The sequence below is a fragment of the Oxyura jamaicensis genome, chromosome 3 (assembly GCF_011077185.1).
Source record: "Oxyura jamaicensis isolate SHBP4307 breed ruddy duck chromosome 3, BPBGC_Ojam_1.0, whole genome shotgun sequence".
In the NCBI taxonomy this organism is placed as follows: Eukaryota; Metazoa; Chordata; class Aves; order Anseriformes; family Anatidae; genus Oxyura; species Oxyura jamaicensis.
The window spans coordinates 9112891-9133429 of record NC_048895.1 but is presented as its reverse complement, the minus strand read 5'-3'; the positions used below and the strand labels follow the sequence as shown (position 1 = coordinate 9133429).

The 20539-nt window shown below is 43.1% G+C and overlaps 1 protein-coding gene across 1 annotated transcript in view; it reads right to left on the bottom strand.

The window, feature by feature from the left end:
* The window catches only part of LOC118164799 (calpain-13-like), a 66407-nt gene extending 50835 nt beyond the window's left edge, over positions 1–15572 (bottom strand). Inside the window, exons 1-2 of the mRNA XM_035322550.1 lie at positions 9981–15572; positions 7923–7930 (exon numbers count right to left, since the gene is read on the bottom strand). Of these exons, the coding sequence (XP_035178441.1) occupies positions 7923–7930; positions 9981–9983 (11 nt within the window). The 5' untranslated portion in view covers positions 9984–15572. The remainder of the gene's footprint in view (positions 1–7922; positions 7931–9980) is intronic.
* Between the last annotated feature and the right edge of the window lie 4967 nt (positions 15573–20539).

Sequence of the window (20539 nt, the reverse complement as noted above, 5' to 3'; positions counted from 1 at the left end):
AACTGATGCCTCTGCTTAAATGGTGGATTAACATGATTTAAGAAATACTCATTGCAGAGTTGATTAGAAAGCACCATCACCAACCTGGCAGGGGATTTCAGTTATTGCAGCACGGCACCATTCTGAGCTTGTCAGCTTTCCTGCGAACGGCTGTGTGATATGTCCATTTTCACAGTGGTTCCAGAGAAGGAAACATAGAAGGCACTAGGATTTTATGTATAACAATGAGCCTTTGGATTATATGCTCTCCTAGGTGTTTGTGGAAGCCTGTAGGAAAATATGGGAATTTAACAAAGCACAAGGCTTGGGGAGAGCAGGGCTGTTTTTTGCCCGTGTTACCCTGTGAGATTTTGGCAGGTACAACATTGCCCTGACTTCAGTTTGTTTTTACAGAGCGGGGATAGTAATCCAATGGAGGGTGGCTGTGCAGCTCAACCTACTCAGAAGCGGAAGTTGTTGAGGGATCACTGGAAACTGAAAACTGCTTCTACACAGCCAGTTACTTCCCCAGGGCTGCTAAACACACAAATAAAGAAGGCTCTTTATGCTTAACAGGGGTGGCTGCTCTGCACTTTCTCCTCCGGTCTAAGGTGTACTAGCATCAAAGGGCAAGTACCAGGAGGTGCTGTTGGACACGTGCTTTCTGTGAAGCTAGCACAGCTTGCAAGATCTCAGCTGGCACCATGCAATTTCATGTATATGGGGATTTAATGGGTTGTTATTCCTTTCCACCCCAGAATAAAAATAAACTACATAAAATGTGACCTTTTCAAAGAGACTTCAAACCGCATATATCTAAATTCTACCCCGTTGCCCAGCTGTGCTGAGGGCAGGCTGCTGTTCTGCATAGCCAGCAGCCACCCTGAAGCAGTCTGGGTTTTGTCATATTTCCAAGGGGAAAAAGAACAGCATAACTTTGCCCAAGTAATCCTGGAAGATTTGGCATGAAGAAAAGCAACTCTCCTCACACCACCCACTGGGTTTACGTGCTGAAGTATTGACTGCTGCCTTCTGCAACGTTTCAGATGTGTATCTTCTCATTTCCACTACTTTTACTCTTGTGAAGATCACATTCATTTTTAGCAGAGGTACTGCTAATTTACACTGTGGTAAATAAAAAACAGGCTGGAAATTTTTCCAAGGTAGCAAACACAGCTACCTTTTATGTTAGGGAAAAAAAATAATAATAAAATATTCTATCAATCACCTTCACATTTGTTGCAGCCACTTTGATTGGGTTTTGTTATCATGGGACTAATGGAAGAACACTACCAATTAGTTTCATTTACATGGTCATAATTTTCTATATTGGCCAAGTGTTATAATTTATTTGCTCCTGTTAGCTATGATGGAGGGGAAAAAAAGGTATACAATCTAGTTTGCTCTGTGTTTATGCACTCCAATTTCTGGCAGGATATGCTGTTTGAAAACACAAACTTTTAAGACCATAAAACTTATCAGGCAGATAGCAAAGACCTACTTCTGTATCTGTTTTTACCCAGCCCTCACTCACAAGCTGCCCCTTAACACAAATTAACCATGAGTTCAGTATTTTCCCCATAATCAGATAAGCATAATTTTACTCCTAAATGAAGTACAACTGCTGTTGAAAGTGAAATGTGGTAGCTGCTTAGCAGTACATAACAAATCTGCACAGCTAGATACCACTGCCATTTGAGGGAAGGGGGATTTGGTGTGGATAATACTTCTGCGTGGAGCCATATTTTTAGGACAAGAATCCATCACCTTCGGAAGTACAGTAGGGATCCTTAAAGAATAAAAATAATAAAGCAGACTACTATCAACACTCGTATTAGCTCCAGAATTGGTTAGAAATTTCTCACTGGAATGTTTTTCCTTCAGAGAACGTCAATCTGTCAAACATGAAAGACACTAGCAAAGAATTTTCACCATGAGGAAGAGACAATACGTTTTCAGTAATGCCACCAGGCTCCATTTTGATTCTGGAATGGTCTCATCTTTTGCTTACGGAAAAAAAAAAAAAAATCATTACTTCAGGAACCTCTCTGTATTATCCAAAAGATTTAACATATAATGTAAGAAAGTTTCTAAATGTTATTGCAATAGCTCACTACATTCAGCCTGACAGTATTTTTCAGAATGTGCTTTCATGAGAAATTTCATATGTTGTTTTTCATTTGAATGAGGAACAGAATAAGAAAGCCTTCTGAATGTACTGAACCTCCTCAGAACTGAAAGCCTGATTTGGCCCCACAGCAGCTAGCACTGAAACTCTCCATAAAACTCTCTTGGCCCATCCTACTACCATCATCAGTGGTACCTAAACATGTCTTAAACAGAGCTGTCATGACATTGTCATGCAAGTGATATGGATACCCTTCCACCTGGTCATAGCACTGCTCTTGTGCTTTAGCACACTTTGCTAGGAACTGCTCAGTGAGGTAAGTGCACTTTTGCCCTTCTCCCTGATGTATCCCTCATTCCCCTTCAGAGGGATCTGAAGCTCGCTGGGCCAAGCCCTGATACTGTCACAGTGGAATTAAGACCATGTGGTGACTGGAAGTCAGACATACAGCATGCTTGCCTTATCTTGAAGAAGCCCTTGTGCAGCAACAAGCATATTGCATGCTGATGGTGTTAGACATTGCTCAAATATATTGCTTCAGTTAAATAATGAGAGAAAAGTAGAAACTGAATTTCTCAGACCAACACTCATCAGCAAACTCTTGGAAACATAAGAGTTATCGGGAAAAAATGTCAGTTAGCTGGTTTTGATGGCCATGGGTTCATTTTCTCTTGATCCAACACAACTGACCTTGTCTGAAGTCGTAACCCCCTCCAAACACATACCTGCAACATACCTAGCAGCTTAAAAATAGACTGTCTTGAAAGAATATGGAGAATGTCCCAAGATACAGAAACCTGTTGGTAATGTCTGAAAAAGCATTCTTGGCCTCTAAGAATGATCTTGGCCATGAAAAGAGCCATTTCATGGCCTTTTTTAAAAAAAAAAAAACTTCAGCACTTGCCAGCATCACAGGGTTGGGCAGTCTAAAAAAAGCAAACATTACAGCCAGAGTACAGTCATGGTTTCTCATCCTGATAACGCTGCAGCCAGCTATCTCTGTTTACTCGTCTGACTGACAGTAAGTAAAAAAACGAGATACCAGCTATAAAGGAGGCAGCTCTGCATATTCTTGAGGCTATACTGTGCAACACCCTCCTGCTCAGTGGTGTTGCATCAGATCAAAACGAAGGAGAATGTGACTCCTTATTTGAAATTTGGAAGAAGGAGAAAAAAGCCTTGAAGAAAAGCTCCAAACGAGTTGGCTCCTCCAGCAAAACAGATAGCTGGGTTTTTGTTTATTTGTTTTGTATATGTTGTGTTGTGTTTTGTTGCTGAGGGCCTTGAAAAGGAAGTGTTTGTACTTATTTTCCAACCTGTTCCCACATACCTATGGTGCACTGGGCACATGTTCCAGTTCCCAAGCCAGCTTGTTACTTTAACCTTCCCTGCCTGGAGGAAGGCTCACACTACGTGTACGAGCAGCTTCAGAGCAGCTCCAGCCCTGAGCTCTTTTTTTCAGGTTGAAAGCCTCTTCTCAGAGCTGCACAGCTGCTCTCTTGGCTCTGCTCCACCACCACAGAACAATCAGGATTGGTATTGTACCTGAGGTATTAATTAAATACCTTAAACAGATAGATAAGCCATTTAATAGTGCTCAGCGCATGTAGGGAGAGCAGGATATCAGCATAGAGAATAGCATATGGTCCTTAGCGAACATTTCTGATACTTCTAATTGACGTTTCAACTAATACTTTTCCATGGTTATCTATATTATAACATGGATCAAGGAAACTCATCACAGATTACATTTAACTTTCCCAGCCTAACTGCACAATAGTTCTAAACACCTGCTTCCTCTTCAGGAAGGAGGACGGGGAGGACTAAAGCCTATAAAACTTTTGTGGCCAAGCACAGGAGGCTGTGGGTAACAGTCATGCAACCATAAACCACAGAAACATGGTCAAAATACGTAACAAGAATGTAAAGAGATGAGTAAAGTCTCAAGTTTTTTTTTTTTTTTTTTAAAAAAAAAAAAAGAGGATCACTTCTGTGAAGAAGATTTTATCCAGTAATACGTGGAAAATACAAGGCAATGACTGAAGGTTTCCCACTTTTGGGGGGAACAAGGCTCAGCAAGCATAGTGGCACACTTGGAAGTGGCTGTTCTTGGTTGAGGTGAGCAGAACTGGTACACTGCTATGCTGGGAAGCACCCCAAAAAGTCAGAAAATAGCCAAAATACCCTGGAAAACATGATAGTGCCTCAGTTCATAGAATCCTAGAATGGTTTGGGTTGGAAGGAACCTTAAACATCATGTAGTTCCAACCCCCCTGCCATGGGCAGGGACACCTCCCACAGACCAGGCTGCCCAAAGCCCCATCCAGCCTGGCCTTGAACACCTCCAGGGATGGGGCATCCACAGCTTCTCTGGGCAACCTGTTCCCAGCCATGAGCTGAAGCATCAAACGATGATGTGTTTGACCCAATATATGTCCTAGTGAGTGTCAGAGAATGGTACTGAAGATAAAATATTCTGGGGTGTGATGGACTGGATTCCTGGGACTAAGAATTACCTTCTTCTCTGCTCCCTGTGTATACTCCTGCCAAAGCACTAGGAATGTTCCTTTTATCAATGGGCTACAGAAAGCACTGCAGTATCACACAAGGAAGTCACAGAGATGGGTTTCATGCTGAATAACCAGACTTTCACATAGAAAGAAGAGACTGCTTTGCTGGGAGATGCAAACTAAAACTGATACAGTACAGGCAGCCGTCTTGGAGTTTATTTGGGGCTGCATGTTGCTATTTATTATGTATCCAGTGCCCCATACAATAACACTTTGATTCCTGACTAGAGCTTCTAGGTACTCTAAAACAGTAACAATCCAAATCTAGGTAATCCAAACAGTAATAACAAACAATTACTCCATGTCAGACTGATGAATGATTAAGAACATTTACTGTGTTTTAACAATCAAGTATATACAAAACACAAGGAAACTGCAGAACAGTAAAACTTTGAACTGCCAGTTCAATTAATAAATCAGTTAATAAATCTCTGGGCATTTCATTAACGAGTGTAGTTATGAGTAGAAAAGCCAAGTGATTATCACAAAAGAATGTTTTATGCAGATTTCTATGACTTTGTGTACTTGCTGTGTTATCAGATCTGCACAACACACCCCAGAGCTACAATGCAGATATACATTCACCTTTTTTTTTTTTTTTCCCTCAAGCATGCACCCTTTGCCCTTTTTGCCACAGGGGGTGGTTTAGAGGTGAGTTAAGACTGTGTAATCTCGTTCACCAGTGAGCAATAAGTGACAAGCAGAAGGCAACAACTTGTCACTGCTCAAAGCAGGCAACGATGAGGTTGGTGACTGGGATGGGCAGGGCCGTTCCCCACAAGTTGTCACAGTTTGAGCTGTCACACAGCCCTTGTGTTTGTGCCCCTTAAAACTACAGAAAGAGAATTTTACCAGAGGAAACATTCACAGAGAGAGAGTCAAAAGCAAAACTGGAAACCATTTACCTGGAAATGGAATTCCAGTAAACACCTCAAGAGTCTGCCTCAAACATCAAAAAGTTTTGTTTCTCTATTCAGAGAGCTGTGCAATGCCCGGATTTCCAAATAAATCCATGCAGGACTGCCCCCTCTCCTCAGGATCTAACCCAAAGGCCACTGAGGTGATGGAATAATTCAGCAATTCTAATGAATCTTGGAGCACAGACTTGGGGGCAAGGCAGCCACACCACAAGCAAGCCACAGACACCAAAGTGATCCAGGCTGACAGAGTACAGGCATCTGCAAGTGATCATCTAAAAAGTAAACAATGTTTCTTCACTAAGAAGGAAAAAGGACCTTTTCAGGTAGGACAATTTCAGTTTCAGAGCTGAAGAAAGGCATAAACACCTGAAAGTTTCCCCATTTGCTTTCTTCTCCAATTATATTAATAAGACCAACATAAGGTGTCTTCCTGCCAGCCTGACACTGCTTTAACACTTTTACCACTCCTCTCTGGCCCTCTGACACCTCACTAATCCCTGCCCTCACACTTGCATCTGTGCAAAGTCATAGAATCACAGAATCATTTAGGCTGGAAAAAAACATCCAGTCCAACCATTGACCTGACCTACCCAATCTCATCACCAAACCATGTCCGTTAGTGCCATATCCGTGCACCTCTTCAATACCTCCAGGCATCAGGACTCCACCACTTCCCTGAGCAACCATTCCAATGCTTCACCATCCTCACCATTAAAAAATTCTTTCTAATATCTAATCTAAACCTCCCTGGCATAATTTGAGGCCATGTCCTCATGTCCTATCACTTGTCAACTGAGAAAAAAGACCAAAAGCCTCCTCACTACAACCTCCTTTCAGGTAGCTGTTGAGAGCAATGACGTCTCCCTTCAACCTCTTCTTCTCCAGATTAAGCAACCCCAATTCCTTCAGCCGCTCCATATAAGCTTTGTTTCCTAGTCCTTTCTCCAGCTTCATTGCTCTTCTCTGCACACCATCAAGCACCTCAACATCTTCCCTATAGCAGGACAGTTCAGCAAGGGCTGGGGATGTCCTGGTTTGAATGACAGATCACTAGGCTGGCATGCAGTTGAAGTGGTTTGTAGTCCCCATTGTTTTTTTGAGGAATTATATTTCCTTGTTTTCAAAGACTTTTCCAGGCTCATGCTACTCTTGTCACTTTTCTACAAACGTGCTTCTAAACTATTTTACTGGCAAGAATACATTCAGAAATAGCATTCTAAGCAAACCTTTAGGCACAGAAAATAGATTCAGCCTTGTGTAATCATGAGTTTCTACCACTCTCATGAAAAACAACAAGAATTTCCTACTCTGACAGATTGTGTCTCATCAAGTGCTGCGTCCAGGCTGTTGGTCTGCTGACCAGATGCAGAAAACTTCACTAAGAATAGTGCTTATTGGAGAAAGCATCGATAACATAACAAATCATCCCACTCCACCCGATTGCCTTGCTGGGAAAAGTGGACAAATGTGACAGATGCCAATGACTTTGCATAGGGAGCTTCTGCAAGATATTCATATATAGCAAAGCAATGCACGAATTGAAAAGCTTCCCATGTTGAAAGAAGCTGAAGGCAAGTCCATCATTATCATTTGACAATACATAGCCCACAGCTGTTTCTTCCTAACACTGGATTATATTCTTAAGGTATAGGCCAAATACTAAGGATTTTAATGATTTATTATTTTTAGTAGTACAAAACTTTCAAAGGTCATACTCATTTTACTCAGAAAATAGAAACACATCAAGTAGCTTAATGCATTCAGACCAGCTAATCAACACATCAGCACAGCTAGGATTTTGAATCTCAAATACCTTCCTTGGAGCTGCCCATGGGCTGCAAAAATCATAAATGACTAGTGGTTGTATTCAGCAAATAATTTCAGACAGCAAATACAGTTAAGAATCCTGCAATCTATCTGCAAGAAGATAAGAAACAATAAGAAGAGATTACTTTGTCCTTCTCTAGGAAATGAAGGATTTGTACTTTTAGGAAACCCTGGTTGTTTGTCTCCCAAGACACAGCCCTGATCAGCTGTGTAAGCCTGAGCCCAGTTCAGGACATGCTCTTAGCACTAATAGCAGTTGCCCAACAGAAACCAGGAAAGAGTCTGTAGAAGCTATCGTATTTATTTAACATGCACACCCAAAATTTCTATCACTCCATCTTCTGTGTTTACTGAAGACATCAGGGAAAGAAGCATCTGCTCCTGCACTAGCTGGCTGATCTCTCAGATGAACTGCACTTACAGCAATAATAAAGCATTGTGAGGGTTTTAAAATTAAATTTATTACAAGATTGGTATCAGGCAGATTTGCATGCAGAGGATGCTTCTCAACAGGTGCCACACACAGTCCCCTCCCTTCCCTGGCTCCTACACTCCCTGCCTGCTGCTCTCCCATATTAGTCAACAGGGAGGTCTTTTATCAGCCAAAATACTGCATCCCACAACACACCAGCTCTTTCCCCAGGACAGCCGCACCATGGGCACATCAGCACCTGGGGACTGTCCTCATGGCTTCCCCTCTCCATCCAGAAGGGAGCTCCTAACAGCACCATCATACCACTTTCTAATGACAGAAGGTGGTTTTTTGTTTACCTACCCATGTCCTATCTAATGCAACAGAGGGGACACACGAGCTAGAGCAGAGGTGACTGTGTACGCTTTAGTCCTACATATGCACAGAACAAAGGTGTCCATATACACAGGTACCTGGAAAACTGCACCAAGGGAGGCTGCATGTGCAAAAACATCCGAGCCAAAACATGTGAGCACATACGGCCCACAGCACACCCACCAGAGCCAGCTCTGAACACCTTGCTCCTTGTCAAAGCACACCCGGCAGCTCTGACTCCCAGGCACCTAGCATACCAACTCCCTTTTTCTCCTGCACCCATTTAACTAAAACAAAAAGAACCTGCCCTCCACTGTTGCTGGATCAGCCCTGCTCAGGGAAGCAGTTTGATGTACATCAGTACAGTATCAGTACAGACTTCACTGATAGATGCACTCTAATCCATCAAGCTCTATTTTGCTGGCTTTTGTTGTTCCTGTTGTTTTGTTCATGGCTTTGCTAAGTTCTGCTGGGTTGCTGGGCAAGTAACTTACACGGCAGCCAGTGCACATCACGCAGTGTTTTCACTAGAGTTCAGTACAACTTCTAACATTTATCATTGTAATAGCCTAATGAAGGTGAGATGTAATTAGAAAGGGTGTCAGCTGGAATATGGAGTTTGTTTTACAATTATCTATACAGCGGGTAACCACTGGCACAGAACGGTGCCTTTTAAAAAGCTGGTAATATGTGGCATAAATGTTCATCATTAGGTGACTTAAAGTGACCCTAAGCCATGTTCTGTAATTGCTGCCTTCCTAAGCACTCGAAAGCAAGCATGAAAATATTAAGGGCCATCCCAAGGTAGTTTTTCCAACCAAGGGAGATGGTTTATATCCATGCAACTGAGCCCATATAACTGTCACTTTAACATCATTCCTGCTTGCAGAGTGATCAGCAGTGATTTTGCTTGAGTGATTTTTGCCTATGTAAGCAAACTCAAATGAATATAACAATAAGAAGAACTCCCAGCAGAGCAATTGCCATGGCAAAAAAAAAAAAAAAAAAAAAAGTCTTCAGAAACACACACGTAACCTTTCTGATTACACATATACGACAGAAAAACAAAATCACTGAGAATTAAAAGCTGTCTGGGAGGTTGCATTTCTGCCTATTTTACTCAAAATCAGTGTTCATGCTCAGGGTAAAGTAAGTCTTTGGCATTTGCCAGGATGGCTAACCCTTATTTAAGGCAGAATGTCTAAAGGCACAAAGAATACTGTTACTGGATAATGATCTCCTGCTGCTAAATAAATACCATGGTCTGTTGCTTGATGGATGTCGTACACTAATGATGTCTAATGGTGCTGTTAACAGATAGCTTAATGCTGAGTAGGAGAGACCGGATTCAGGCAGTCAGAAACCTCCTGAGCCCAACCACCACAATACAAAGGATGACTCCCTCTTACAGATCTAAGCTTGTCTCTGGGCGTCAGATTGTAGCTTTAATTCATGTAGCCTCTGAGGGGTAGCCAGATTCCTGGAAGAGCAATAACTTCAGAGTAACAAGCCCTTTGTTCAGCAGAATGAAAGAGTGGACTTTGATATTTATCTAGTATCATGAGTCAATAACCTGTTGTACGGGCATCTGTCTGACATTACCCAAAATGGATTTTAATTTAGTGCAGAAGGCTGACGAGAGGTAACACTGAAAACAGTAGCTCAGAAAGTCAGAAGCAGCAAAGATACAGCCTACAGCCGTAACAGTTTAGGTTTTGTTCAGGCTTGCTGTAAATTGAAAGCAAAGAAACTTGTACCTGCATATGGTACATTCAGTTCATCATGATAGGGTTCTCCAAAGGTCTTACGAAGCTGAGGTCAGCACCTGTTACTGGATTTGCACAGAGAGCCTCCCCATTGCAGATGCAGTAGGGTGTTTGACGAGGGTAGCTTTGTACAACACTCAAAAAGTGCTGCTAGCAGCTTATCCGTGTGACACTGCCATCTCTAGTCCACCATCTAACATCTTCACCAGACAGCAGGAAGCACTCTAGTCTTCCAGAAGCACCATCCAAAGGGCTATGAAGTGATCCATTTCCTGCAGTATGTGACCAGCCAGGCTATTATGTCAGCAGGCTTTTTGAAGCCCACTTTTAATTAGGTCAGCGTTGATGATAAGGCTCCTGATAGACACTCCCAGCCCAGTCTTCATTTCCTGACCTAAATGACCTGGATATCAGTTCCAGGTGGGATTTACTGACAACTCCTGAGTACACATGGTGACATCTGAATTCAATTTATGAAGCTCCTTAAACTGCAGGTTTGGAGACCCAATTCTAGCTTCCCTGTTTTTGCATAGCTATCCTGAGTTGCACAAAGAGGACATAACAAACATTTCAGAGAGGTGCCATTTTACGCTTGCCTTGCAGGGCTTTAGGTGCCCTCCCAGGGAAGAAGTAACAGCTCAGGTTCTCTCTATCTGCCAGTTAATTGAACACAGTTCTTTGACATCCTCTGAAGATAATCTTCCTGCTTATAGTTATGTTGGAGTAGACAATGGGGAGACCTGTCATTTAGGGATCATGTATTTTATTTTCTATGTAGACGTCTCATACAAGAGAAGCAACATAAATTGCCCCTCCAGTTGAGAGCCTGGTTGCTGAAGTGAGAGTCTGCTATGATGCCATATGATGACAGTGATGGCTCAGAGAAAGTGATGCTGCTAATTGCAGCAATTAAACAGTAATGACATAATTAATGTAAAAATTATGCATGGCTAAAATCCCAGCTATCAGAGTGCAAGAAGTATTTACCATTCCAGTTGAGATGATACCAAATCTGCTCTTACGACTTGATTGTGAATAGCGGCTATGGAGAATTTAGGGAACAGTAACAGACCATGTTAAGTAATGGAACAGCCTGATGGGAAGGCAAGGAAAGAGAAAAGGACGTTAAATTTAATTGCACAAACTGAGCAATACAAGTGAGGAGAACCAAAATAGTCTTGCTATACTTCAGATCTGTGCCCCAGACCAATTCCAGACCTTATGCCCCACAGTCCTGTTTCATGGACTGGCTCGAGTTTCCAGCACATTCAAATGGATGTTTGGCGCTTCCCCCATCCAAATACATGACAAGAAACAGGACCAGAAAAGTCAGTTGGTTCATTTTACTTTTTACAAAGCAACCTCTGGTGAAAAGCAAGTTTTAAGACCTGTGCTAATTCTGAATAACCTGCATCTCACACTGCCGGTCTAGTGTATTAACAAATCCCCAAATTAAGAGATGAAGGAAATGACTTGTAAGTGACATTATGAATAGTTAAGAAATCTGTATATTTCTGAAACTTCAGAAATCAGGTCTTCTTAGACAGCTGGGTAAAAAAATAAAAGGGGGGGGGAGGGTAGGAGGGTAGGAGGAAGAGGTGAACATAGTCTGTCATGTTTATTCCATGGCTGCCTCAGCTCTCAGCTCATTCTGTAGGTTGGCTTCTAAATTTTGAAAATCTGCCTTGTCATATTTCAAGCTTTCTTTCATCAGGGCAATTAGGAGAATATGCTAAAAATATGCTGAGAAAGCCTTATAAATTGCAAAAAGATTTTTTGGTGATGATTAAAGCCAATTGTGACAGCCCATGAATGCAGACAGTCACATCAATCAGACTGCTGTGCCCAGCAACTCTTTCCCATATTTAGACCAAAAGATTATTGCTATAATTGCCATTTTGCATGTGCAGCAGTAGCAGAACTGCAAAACAAATGAGTAGAGTTCCTTGGCTGTGCTACAAGTTGAGAGAGGGTTGTATGTTCACTGGGCCAATAGAAATACTTTGGACCTGGAAAACTGGGCTGAAGACATAGCCAGCCCCCAAGCCTTTCCCACAAATCCACCTTGAAACACTGCTATATTAAGTACTAGCCTTCTGGATCTGTATTATTTATGCTTCCCTACTGGGTACTATAATGTAGCGATAAATGAAACCAAGTTGTTTGCTGTGTATTACCATATGTTTTACTGATTGGTCTTCCTAAGGACAGGGAAAGCAGTCTCAAGGAAAAGGGAAGGACTCTGAGCAACCTCTAGGCTAAAAATACAAAGTGCACATTAGAAGGTAGTTTGAGTTTCTAGTGCAGAGTTTTGTTGTATGTTTTTTGTACCCTGGCTCATAGGCAATCTCTTTTAACCAATTTCTCTGTTCCTTACCCAGAATCATAGAATCATTCAGGTTGAAAAAGACCTCTAAGATCATCTAGTCCAACCTTTAACCTAGTACTGACAAGTCTACCACTAAACCATGCTATGAAGTTCTAAATCTATACATTTCTTGAAGACCTCCAGGGATGGTGACTCAGCCACTTCCCTGGGCAGCCTATTCCAGTGCTGCACAAGCCTTTCAGTAAACAAGTTTATCCTAATAGCAAACCCTATGTGTTCATGCAAGCATGCAATATATTGATCAAGTGGCTTTATGGTCGTACTTTGCTTGGTGTCCAAGGAGGGGTAATGGTTTTCCATTTAGATTGTGGAATCTACTGCTTAATGATAAATACACTCCTGACATTGTTAAATGCCAGCCTGATTCTAATAAACCCCATGCTGATCTGTTTGTTTGTTTGTTAGAGTGGGTGATTCGTCTTGTGCTGTGAAAACTTTAGCTGGAGTTATAGAGACAACACGAATCAGACACAATCGGCATGTCCCCTGCTGGTTTGCTCACATCCTACCTGTTAACAAAATGCTGACTAGTTTTCTCCTCACATTGCAGATCTTATTATTAATTGATTTCATTATTAATTGCTCTTACAGCCTGAGAGGCCTCTTCAAGGCACACATAAGGGATGCACATGGTCTACAGCAAAAGACTTCCGTGCATATGCTTCTCCCAGGCCACTCAGTATCAAGTTGTAATCCCTTTGTGTTGCTGAGCAAAGTGTCTGCAGCCACGCCGACTTTACGAGAATGAGCTGAGTGCTGTATTTTTTTCCTTGTTTTCCTACTAGAAAGCAAGAAGGGGGGTGGCAGGGTGGAGTGGGAATGGAGGGAAGATCACATTATCTTCAAATCTAATTATGGTTTCAATAGCTCCTGAGGATTTGGCTTCATGAAGCTGCTCATAAATTCTTCCTTGTCATCATGCCCGCTAATACTTTGCTCTCATGTGCTTGATAAGGGCTTGAGTCATTTTAAATTAGTTGATAATACACCAACAAATAGGCTGCGGGATGCACCAGACAGCCCAGTGCCCTAGAAAGAGCAGCCTCTGAGGAATGACTCGCAGCTGCCTGAGCAGACCTGGCCTCTCCTTCCATGAAGGTGTCACTGCGGGGAAATGGGCTCCCACCGGCTCTGCTGACGTTGTCATCAGCTTCCTCAGGAATGTGTGTTATACTAGGAAGCTATAACATAGACAAGGTATGCACAGCATGCCTCCAGGAATCCTCCACAAGTTTTTACAATAAGCCTGGGAAGACCCTAAGGGTCTTATGGGCACCCTGGACTCGTAATGCTCCAGCACAGCCATGGACAGAGCAGGGCCACGTTTGAACACACAGGAAACAAGATTTAGAAATGGAAACGTTAAAATAGCTCAAGGCTGGCCATTTAAGTGACAGACTGGATAGCTAGTAGTTCCTTTACGCTCATCCATCCACCCCCTCACTGCTGCTGCTATTGTTATTTGTAACAAAAAGCTGAAGTCAGGTTAAGGTAGTGTTCCTTTTCTTCCCCCAGTCCAGTTACTTCTTAAGAAATCCAGTTGAAGCACCACAGATTTTTCCTTTCCCTTCTGGATGTTTACACTTTCAGGCATCTTTTGAGAAGAACCATTAATTCTCACGAAACATGGATATGGGACCATCCATTTTCACAGCTGCATGAAGGCAAACCAGTAGAAGGTTTCCTCTCTGCCACTGAAGGTAAAAAGCACGGCAGTGAACATCACCCGGCCCCTTGCAGAACAACCAGTACCAGCCCCAGGCTGGGTCAGCCAGGGTCTTTTTTCCAGTTGTCTCAGGGAGAACCTGAGATGGCATCTACCACTAGGAGTCCATCTGCTCCTGTTTGGGGATAACTGCTATGTGTTCATGAACCAACTGTTTCAGCCTAGCCTTGACACTCCTGCCACAGACAAAAGGCAATGCAGGACCCACTAAACATATGCAGTCTTGCCTCAGCTGAGTCTAGCAGCCTTGTATTGAGAGGAAAGGGGATGATACCAGACAGGAGTTGCACTGCAAATGCACCTGTATCTCTGGCACCAAGGCCCCCATACCTCTTAAATACCTAACCATTAGATGTTAACAGACACCAGGAAAACCCATTACAAAAGACTAAGAGGGTTGAGCAACAGGGGGCAGATACTGTGTTGGGTTTTTTTCTTCCTTGTTGCTTTTGCCTTTAAAGCATACGTTCTGTTTTGCTGTTCCCTCTGTAGGCTGGCTACCAGAATACCTAAAAAGACAGCGACCAGTCTAGGTGGATGGAATACCATTGTATACTGGAAGACTGTAAGGATGGAAGTATCCATACTGGAAGAATAGGCTCTAAGGACAAAATTATTAACTGATGGCAAGAGGAGAGGAGAAGATATACAAGATACGGTGTCTGTCCAGAGAAAAAAGCAAGGTGCGCGTGTGACCCTCCAGAGACACCATTTACTAACTGGCAGCCCAAGTGAAGTCTCACAGATCAATTTGCTGATTCCTCCTGAACGCAGCAGGAGCAGCCTGGCATCTTGCTCACTAGGTAAACCCCTCAAAGCAGTCAGATCTATCTCACTTGCCTTGGTAGTATGCTCTGAGTTACACTGCCAGGCATCATGAGTCTCTGTAATGTCACAGGGAAATATGAGACACCTGTCCTGAATCAAAGCAGATAGGCTTATCTCGTTTCAGAGCCAACTCATGGTTGGGTAGAGATTAGATCGGCTGTAAGAAATTCCTGTTATTGTGCAACTTATTATTCATGACAGGGTGAAAATGGCTTCAAAGGTGATCCTATGTACTCTAAAGGATATCTTCTTATATCTAACATACATTATACAAACCAAATTGTTTTCTTTGCTTCAAGCACGCCGTGCAGAAAAAAAAAAATACCAATTTCAAGTTGCAGTGACTGTGATCTTTCAAGCTAAACATCCATTGCAAACATACTATCTGTTTGGCAATGCAAAGCTGCAGACGTGACAAGTGATACACAAGTCAACGTATGTGCTGTATCCAGATCAAGGTTTGACCTCCAAGGTACTGAATAATCCACTGCCTCTCTAACAACAGTTTCACTAACAGAAGCAAAAATATGTTGTAATGCAATAAGCAAATTTATTTTAACACCTACATCGTCCTAGGGCAGCTATTTTAAGTCATTGGATCGGTTAGCCTTAAACATAAAAAGACCTCAAAGTGCAGAAGTCTGCACCCCATTTGCCCTCTGGCACCTCTTGTGCCTGTCAGACCAGCCGCCAGTGCTTCCTATCAGTGCTAAGCCTCCAGAAAACTCTCTTTCAGCTCAGCTAGTGCACAACCTTCCCTAGCGCCACTCTCCAAGGATTACTACGGAGGTGAAAACAGCCTCAAGATGAGGATTAGCAGCACTGTCCAACAGTAAAACAGGCTCTCACAACTTCTCCTGTCTGAGAAAAGGAGACGTGGCATTGTATATCTCTCCTGCAGAGACAAACAGATAGATGGGTGTACTGGGGCTGGCTGGGATGGAATTAACTTTCCCTGCAGCAGCCCATACAGTGCTTTCTCTGCACTTCCACATGGCTTTTGCTTGTTGGATTTTTGTTCATTTGTTTCTTTGTTTTTCCCTTTTCCCCTTTCCCTTTAGTTAAATTATTTAATTAATAATAATTTTCCCTTGAAAATTATTTTCCTTTAATTAAATTATCCTTATCTGAACCTGTGAGTTGTTTTTTTCCTTTTCTTCTTCCCCTCCTCTCCTGAGGAGGGGGAATGAGAGAGTGACTGTGGTGGAGTTCAACTGCCCAGCAAGGTAAAACTACCACAATGGCTTGTTGTGTGTCTCCATGGTCAAGGCTAGTTTGGAGCATGCAGTGCATATTTAATACATGATAGGAGCAGTAGCAGTGCTGAGCCACGTACTCTTTTCAGTGAGAAAACCAAGGGCTGAGGGGACTTTGTTCTGGTGCTCTGTTACAAATCATGGTGCAGCTGTGAGTTACTGGGGCTGGATTTGGAGCTCACTTGTACAAAGCACAGCCAGCCCAGCCCATGGCCAGGTTATGCTTCCAGTTTGCAGAGGAGCCTGGCAGAGCATTAATGTGCCTTGTGTGCTCCAAGTGTCCTCACAGAGGAGTCCCTGCTGCAGCAAAGACAGCTACTACTCTGCAGGGAAAGCAACCCTTTCCCTCACACAGAGTAAAACTAAGAAATTTTAAAACTAAGACTTGTATCTACCTGACCTTTAGGTGGGAGTTTGCTTCTTCCTGCTTTTCTCAGCTTGAGCAGTAGAAACAGGCTAGCCAGGACACTTCTGTCTGTGATCAGCTTACAGCACAAGGTAGGAAAGCTTGGGCCACAGGAACTGCAGAAAAAAAAAAGTATGCTAACAATCAATACATGTGTTCACAGTGAAGATCTCTTTTTTTCCACCCTTCTCTTAAAAATGAGCTTAAACACATTTCTACTTGACTCCATAACCTGTGGCCTTGGAACAGCCCTGATTTTGCAATATTCATCTTTTATTTCATGTATCGGGTTACATATAAGCTTTCACTTTCCCTTTTTTTCCCTCCTTCCTAGGTTGGTTGGTTGGTTTTACAAGTGAATTTCACAGTATGGTAGCAGTGTCTTGTCTTGTCACTTCTTTCTCATAAATCACCAAAAAAATGAGACTTTAGTTGTTGCAGTGGACAGTCCAACCTTGAAGCTCTGTTGTTTTTTTTTTATACCGCACACACAACTTGGATTTCCTTAGTGCCCAAGTAGTATCAGAGAAAACAAAGTATCCCCTACACTACAGAAGCAACACTGTTACCTGCAATTTTACACGTTTTTTTTCATCAGCTCCAAGCTAAGACGCAGCTCAACTTTAAACTTAATTAGACTCAATTAGAGAGAAGTAGCTTGTAATGTTTTTATTCTTACAGTGTTCTTAGGCACTTCTAGTGAGAAACAGAACAGTGGGCATGCAGAAAACACCTGTAAACCTGGAATAATTCCACTAGATTTCATGCCTTAAGTCTCAATGTAGGCTGGACACCCATACCAGGTATGTAAACAGCCACCTAAAACTGGGGCTGGAACGATCACTCAAATAAATTAAGTTAGCCAGAAAATTACTGAGCTACAGTTTCATCTGCCACATGTGTTCATTATTAGCATCTTGTGATGTTTGATTTTGCATCATTTATCACTTCTGCAAACAATTCCAGCCCACAGCTTTTCATTAAAGCTTTTAAGATCTGAAGCTTGAGCAGCATCGGTCCTATTGCACAGTTGTGATCAGAGTGTCAGCCATGAAGAAGACAAGCCTGCTGCACTACGGACCCTGCTTTGCTTAGGGCAGTGTGGTGTGCTGAACCCTGCTGGCAACTAAGGAGGATGCGGGGCTGTTAGAGCAGGTGCAGAGGAGGGCCACAGAGATGATCAGAGGGCTGGAGAACCTCTCCTACAAAGAAAGGCTGAGAGAGCTGGGGCTGTTCGGCCTACAGAAGAGAAGGCTCCGGGGTGACCTCATTACAGCTTTTCAGTACTTGAAGGGACTTATTAAAAAGATGTAGAGCGACTCTTTGCTCAATCAGATATTGACAGGACAAGGAGAAATGGTTTTAAACTAAAAGAGGGGAGATTCAGATTAGAGGTTAGGAGGAAATTCTTCACGCAGAGGGTGGTGAGGCACTGGAACAGGTTGCCCAGAAAAGTTGTGGATGCCCCATTCCTGGAGGTGTTCAAAGCCAGGTTAGATGAGGCCCTGAGCAACCTGATCTAGTGGGTGGCATGCCTGCCTATGGCAAGGAGGCTGGAACTAGATGATCCTTGAGGTCCCTTCCAACCAAGGCCATTCTATGATTTCATGACTGCTGCCCGCCTTAAAGTATAGTCCTCCAAGTCTTCATCAATCAACTCCGTTTTCCTGATGCCACACTGAATGATTAAAGAAGTTCAAGTTCAATTTCCTTCTGTTTACGACTAAATTACTACATCTGCATGTTGTAAGGTGAAGTTCCAACCATTGATGCTTTGTGTTGTTATCTTATGGCACTGTGCTGGCACAGAGAGGATGAGCACAAAGTAATTGGAAATCAGCAAGGTAGGAACTGTAAGACTTCCCCCAGCCCAACTAAAATCATATAGCTTTTTTCCCATTGGAACACGGATCTCCTTTGGAAAGGGAGGGGAAGGCTAAGGTGCTTTTTGTTGTGTTGGCATAGCCTTGCTTGGCTCATTAACAGGCAGTAGATGTTCTAGACCTGAGTTTCCTGCTGAGTCTAATTTTCACAGGGGATTTCCCCAAGGCACAAGAAGTGACTTATCATAATAAAAGATAATAAAGCCTGTCACAAAACTCAATGTCCAAGATTAGAACCATATTTCCTAATTTATTTTCTATTTGTTCAAATCAATGCAAAAACGTTACCAAAAAGCATTCCTACCTAACAACGTTAGGGCTTAAGAGGTAGAGACATAGGAGCCCATCTAGATATGCTTATGAAAGGTCAAATATATCAGTTCACAGCGTCATAATAAATGTCTAGGGAGGTAACAAATACAAAGCAAAAATGTTCATCTGTCTCCAGTGTATTTTAGTAAGTTAAATAAAACTAAAAGCGTGAGTTGGATTTCAGTAGCAGTTAACCCTTCCCTTGACACAATGCAGGATCTTTTTTTTTTTAGGGATGCTAGGCAGATTTGCTAAATGCCATACTGGGGCTAGCTCAGGAAACTACCAGTTCATTGTCTCCTTGTATTAAGCTTCCCAGGAGTCAGCATGATACCTCAGGCTTCCCCCAAAACACTGTTGATTCACAGGGCTAATCTCACTTCCTCGACCATGAAACATGCTGTAGTCCAAGGGTTATGCCAACAGACACGTAAGACACAGTCACCTGCAGCTCCCTAGGTTTGTTAGGTACGTGGTAGCTTTTGGGCCTCCAGGGCAGATGCATTCCGCAGTGTAGCAGGGGATCACGGCGTGCAAAGCGTTTCCCAATTCAAGGTTCAGGTCTCCAGCTGCAGGGATTGCCTCTGCCTGTTGCTGCCAGTGGTGGGTGACAGAGATACTGCCTGCCTGAGGTGTAAGCACGTGGAGGATCTGATCACCCTTGTCACAGAGCTCAGGGAGGAGGTGAAGAGATTAGGGACAATCTGGGAGTGTGAGCAGGAGTTAGACTGGTGGAGAAGCTCCCTGCCATGCCTGTGAGTAAGGCACTGGCTGGACGGCTGGGCCCAGAGAGTGGCGGTGAATGGAGCAACATCCAGCCGGTGACCAGTCACCAGTGGTGTTCCCCAGGGGTCGGTGTTGGGTCCCATCCTCTTTAATATCGTTATTGATGATTTGGATGAGGGAATTGAGTGCACCCTCACTAAGTTTGCAGATGGCACCAAGTTGGGGGGAAGTGTTGATCTGCCGGAGGGTAGGAAGGCCCTGCAGAGGGACCTGGACAGGTTGGGTTGATGAGGTTCAACATGGCCAAGTGCCGGGTCCTGCACTTTGGCTACAACAACCCCATGCAGTGCTACAGGCTTAGGGCAGAGTGGCTGGAAAGCTGTGCAGAGGAAAAGGATTTGGGGGTGCTGGTTGATGCTCACCTGAATGTGAACCAGCGGGTGTGCCCACTGGGTGCTGGACTTCAAAACTGAAGCCAAGGTGTCCAGCTAAAGGCTGGGTCAGCTGCAAGGCAGCAGCATTTTGTCTCTAGATGTTCAGAATCAAAGCACCAGCTGCTTGGCAAACCGAGGCTGCAGGCATGGCACAGGTGTGAACATGTTAAGCTGCAAGCTCTTGAGAGGTGATTTCCCTTGCTAACACTAGACAGGGAACTGTTAGAGCATGGCTGTCATCATCAGCGTGAAAAGTAAATGTGATTTTTGTGGTTCAATTAAATAGGAGCACAGGGTCACTTCCCTGCCTTGTGGAATGGATCCATTTCATTTTAAGTGCTTCCCTTTTCCTTTGCAAAGTGGTGACATAGAAACAATGCAATATCCCACCATGAAATGGTAACTTAACTCCATCGCAGTGATCACCACAGCACATAGAAAGTATACACTCCAACATTTTGTAAATAGTTAAGCTAGTTCTGCCTTTAAAGCCAGGGAGATCTACACATACACCTTTCTCCTAGTGCAAAGGGAGGAGAAACTGAACAGTAAAATTCTGAAAGCCAGCAATTTATTCAAGAAGGCATTCTGAAAGCATTTGA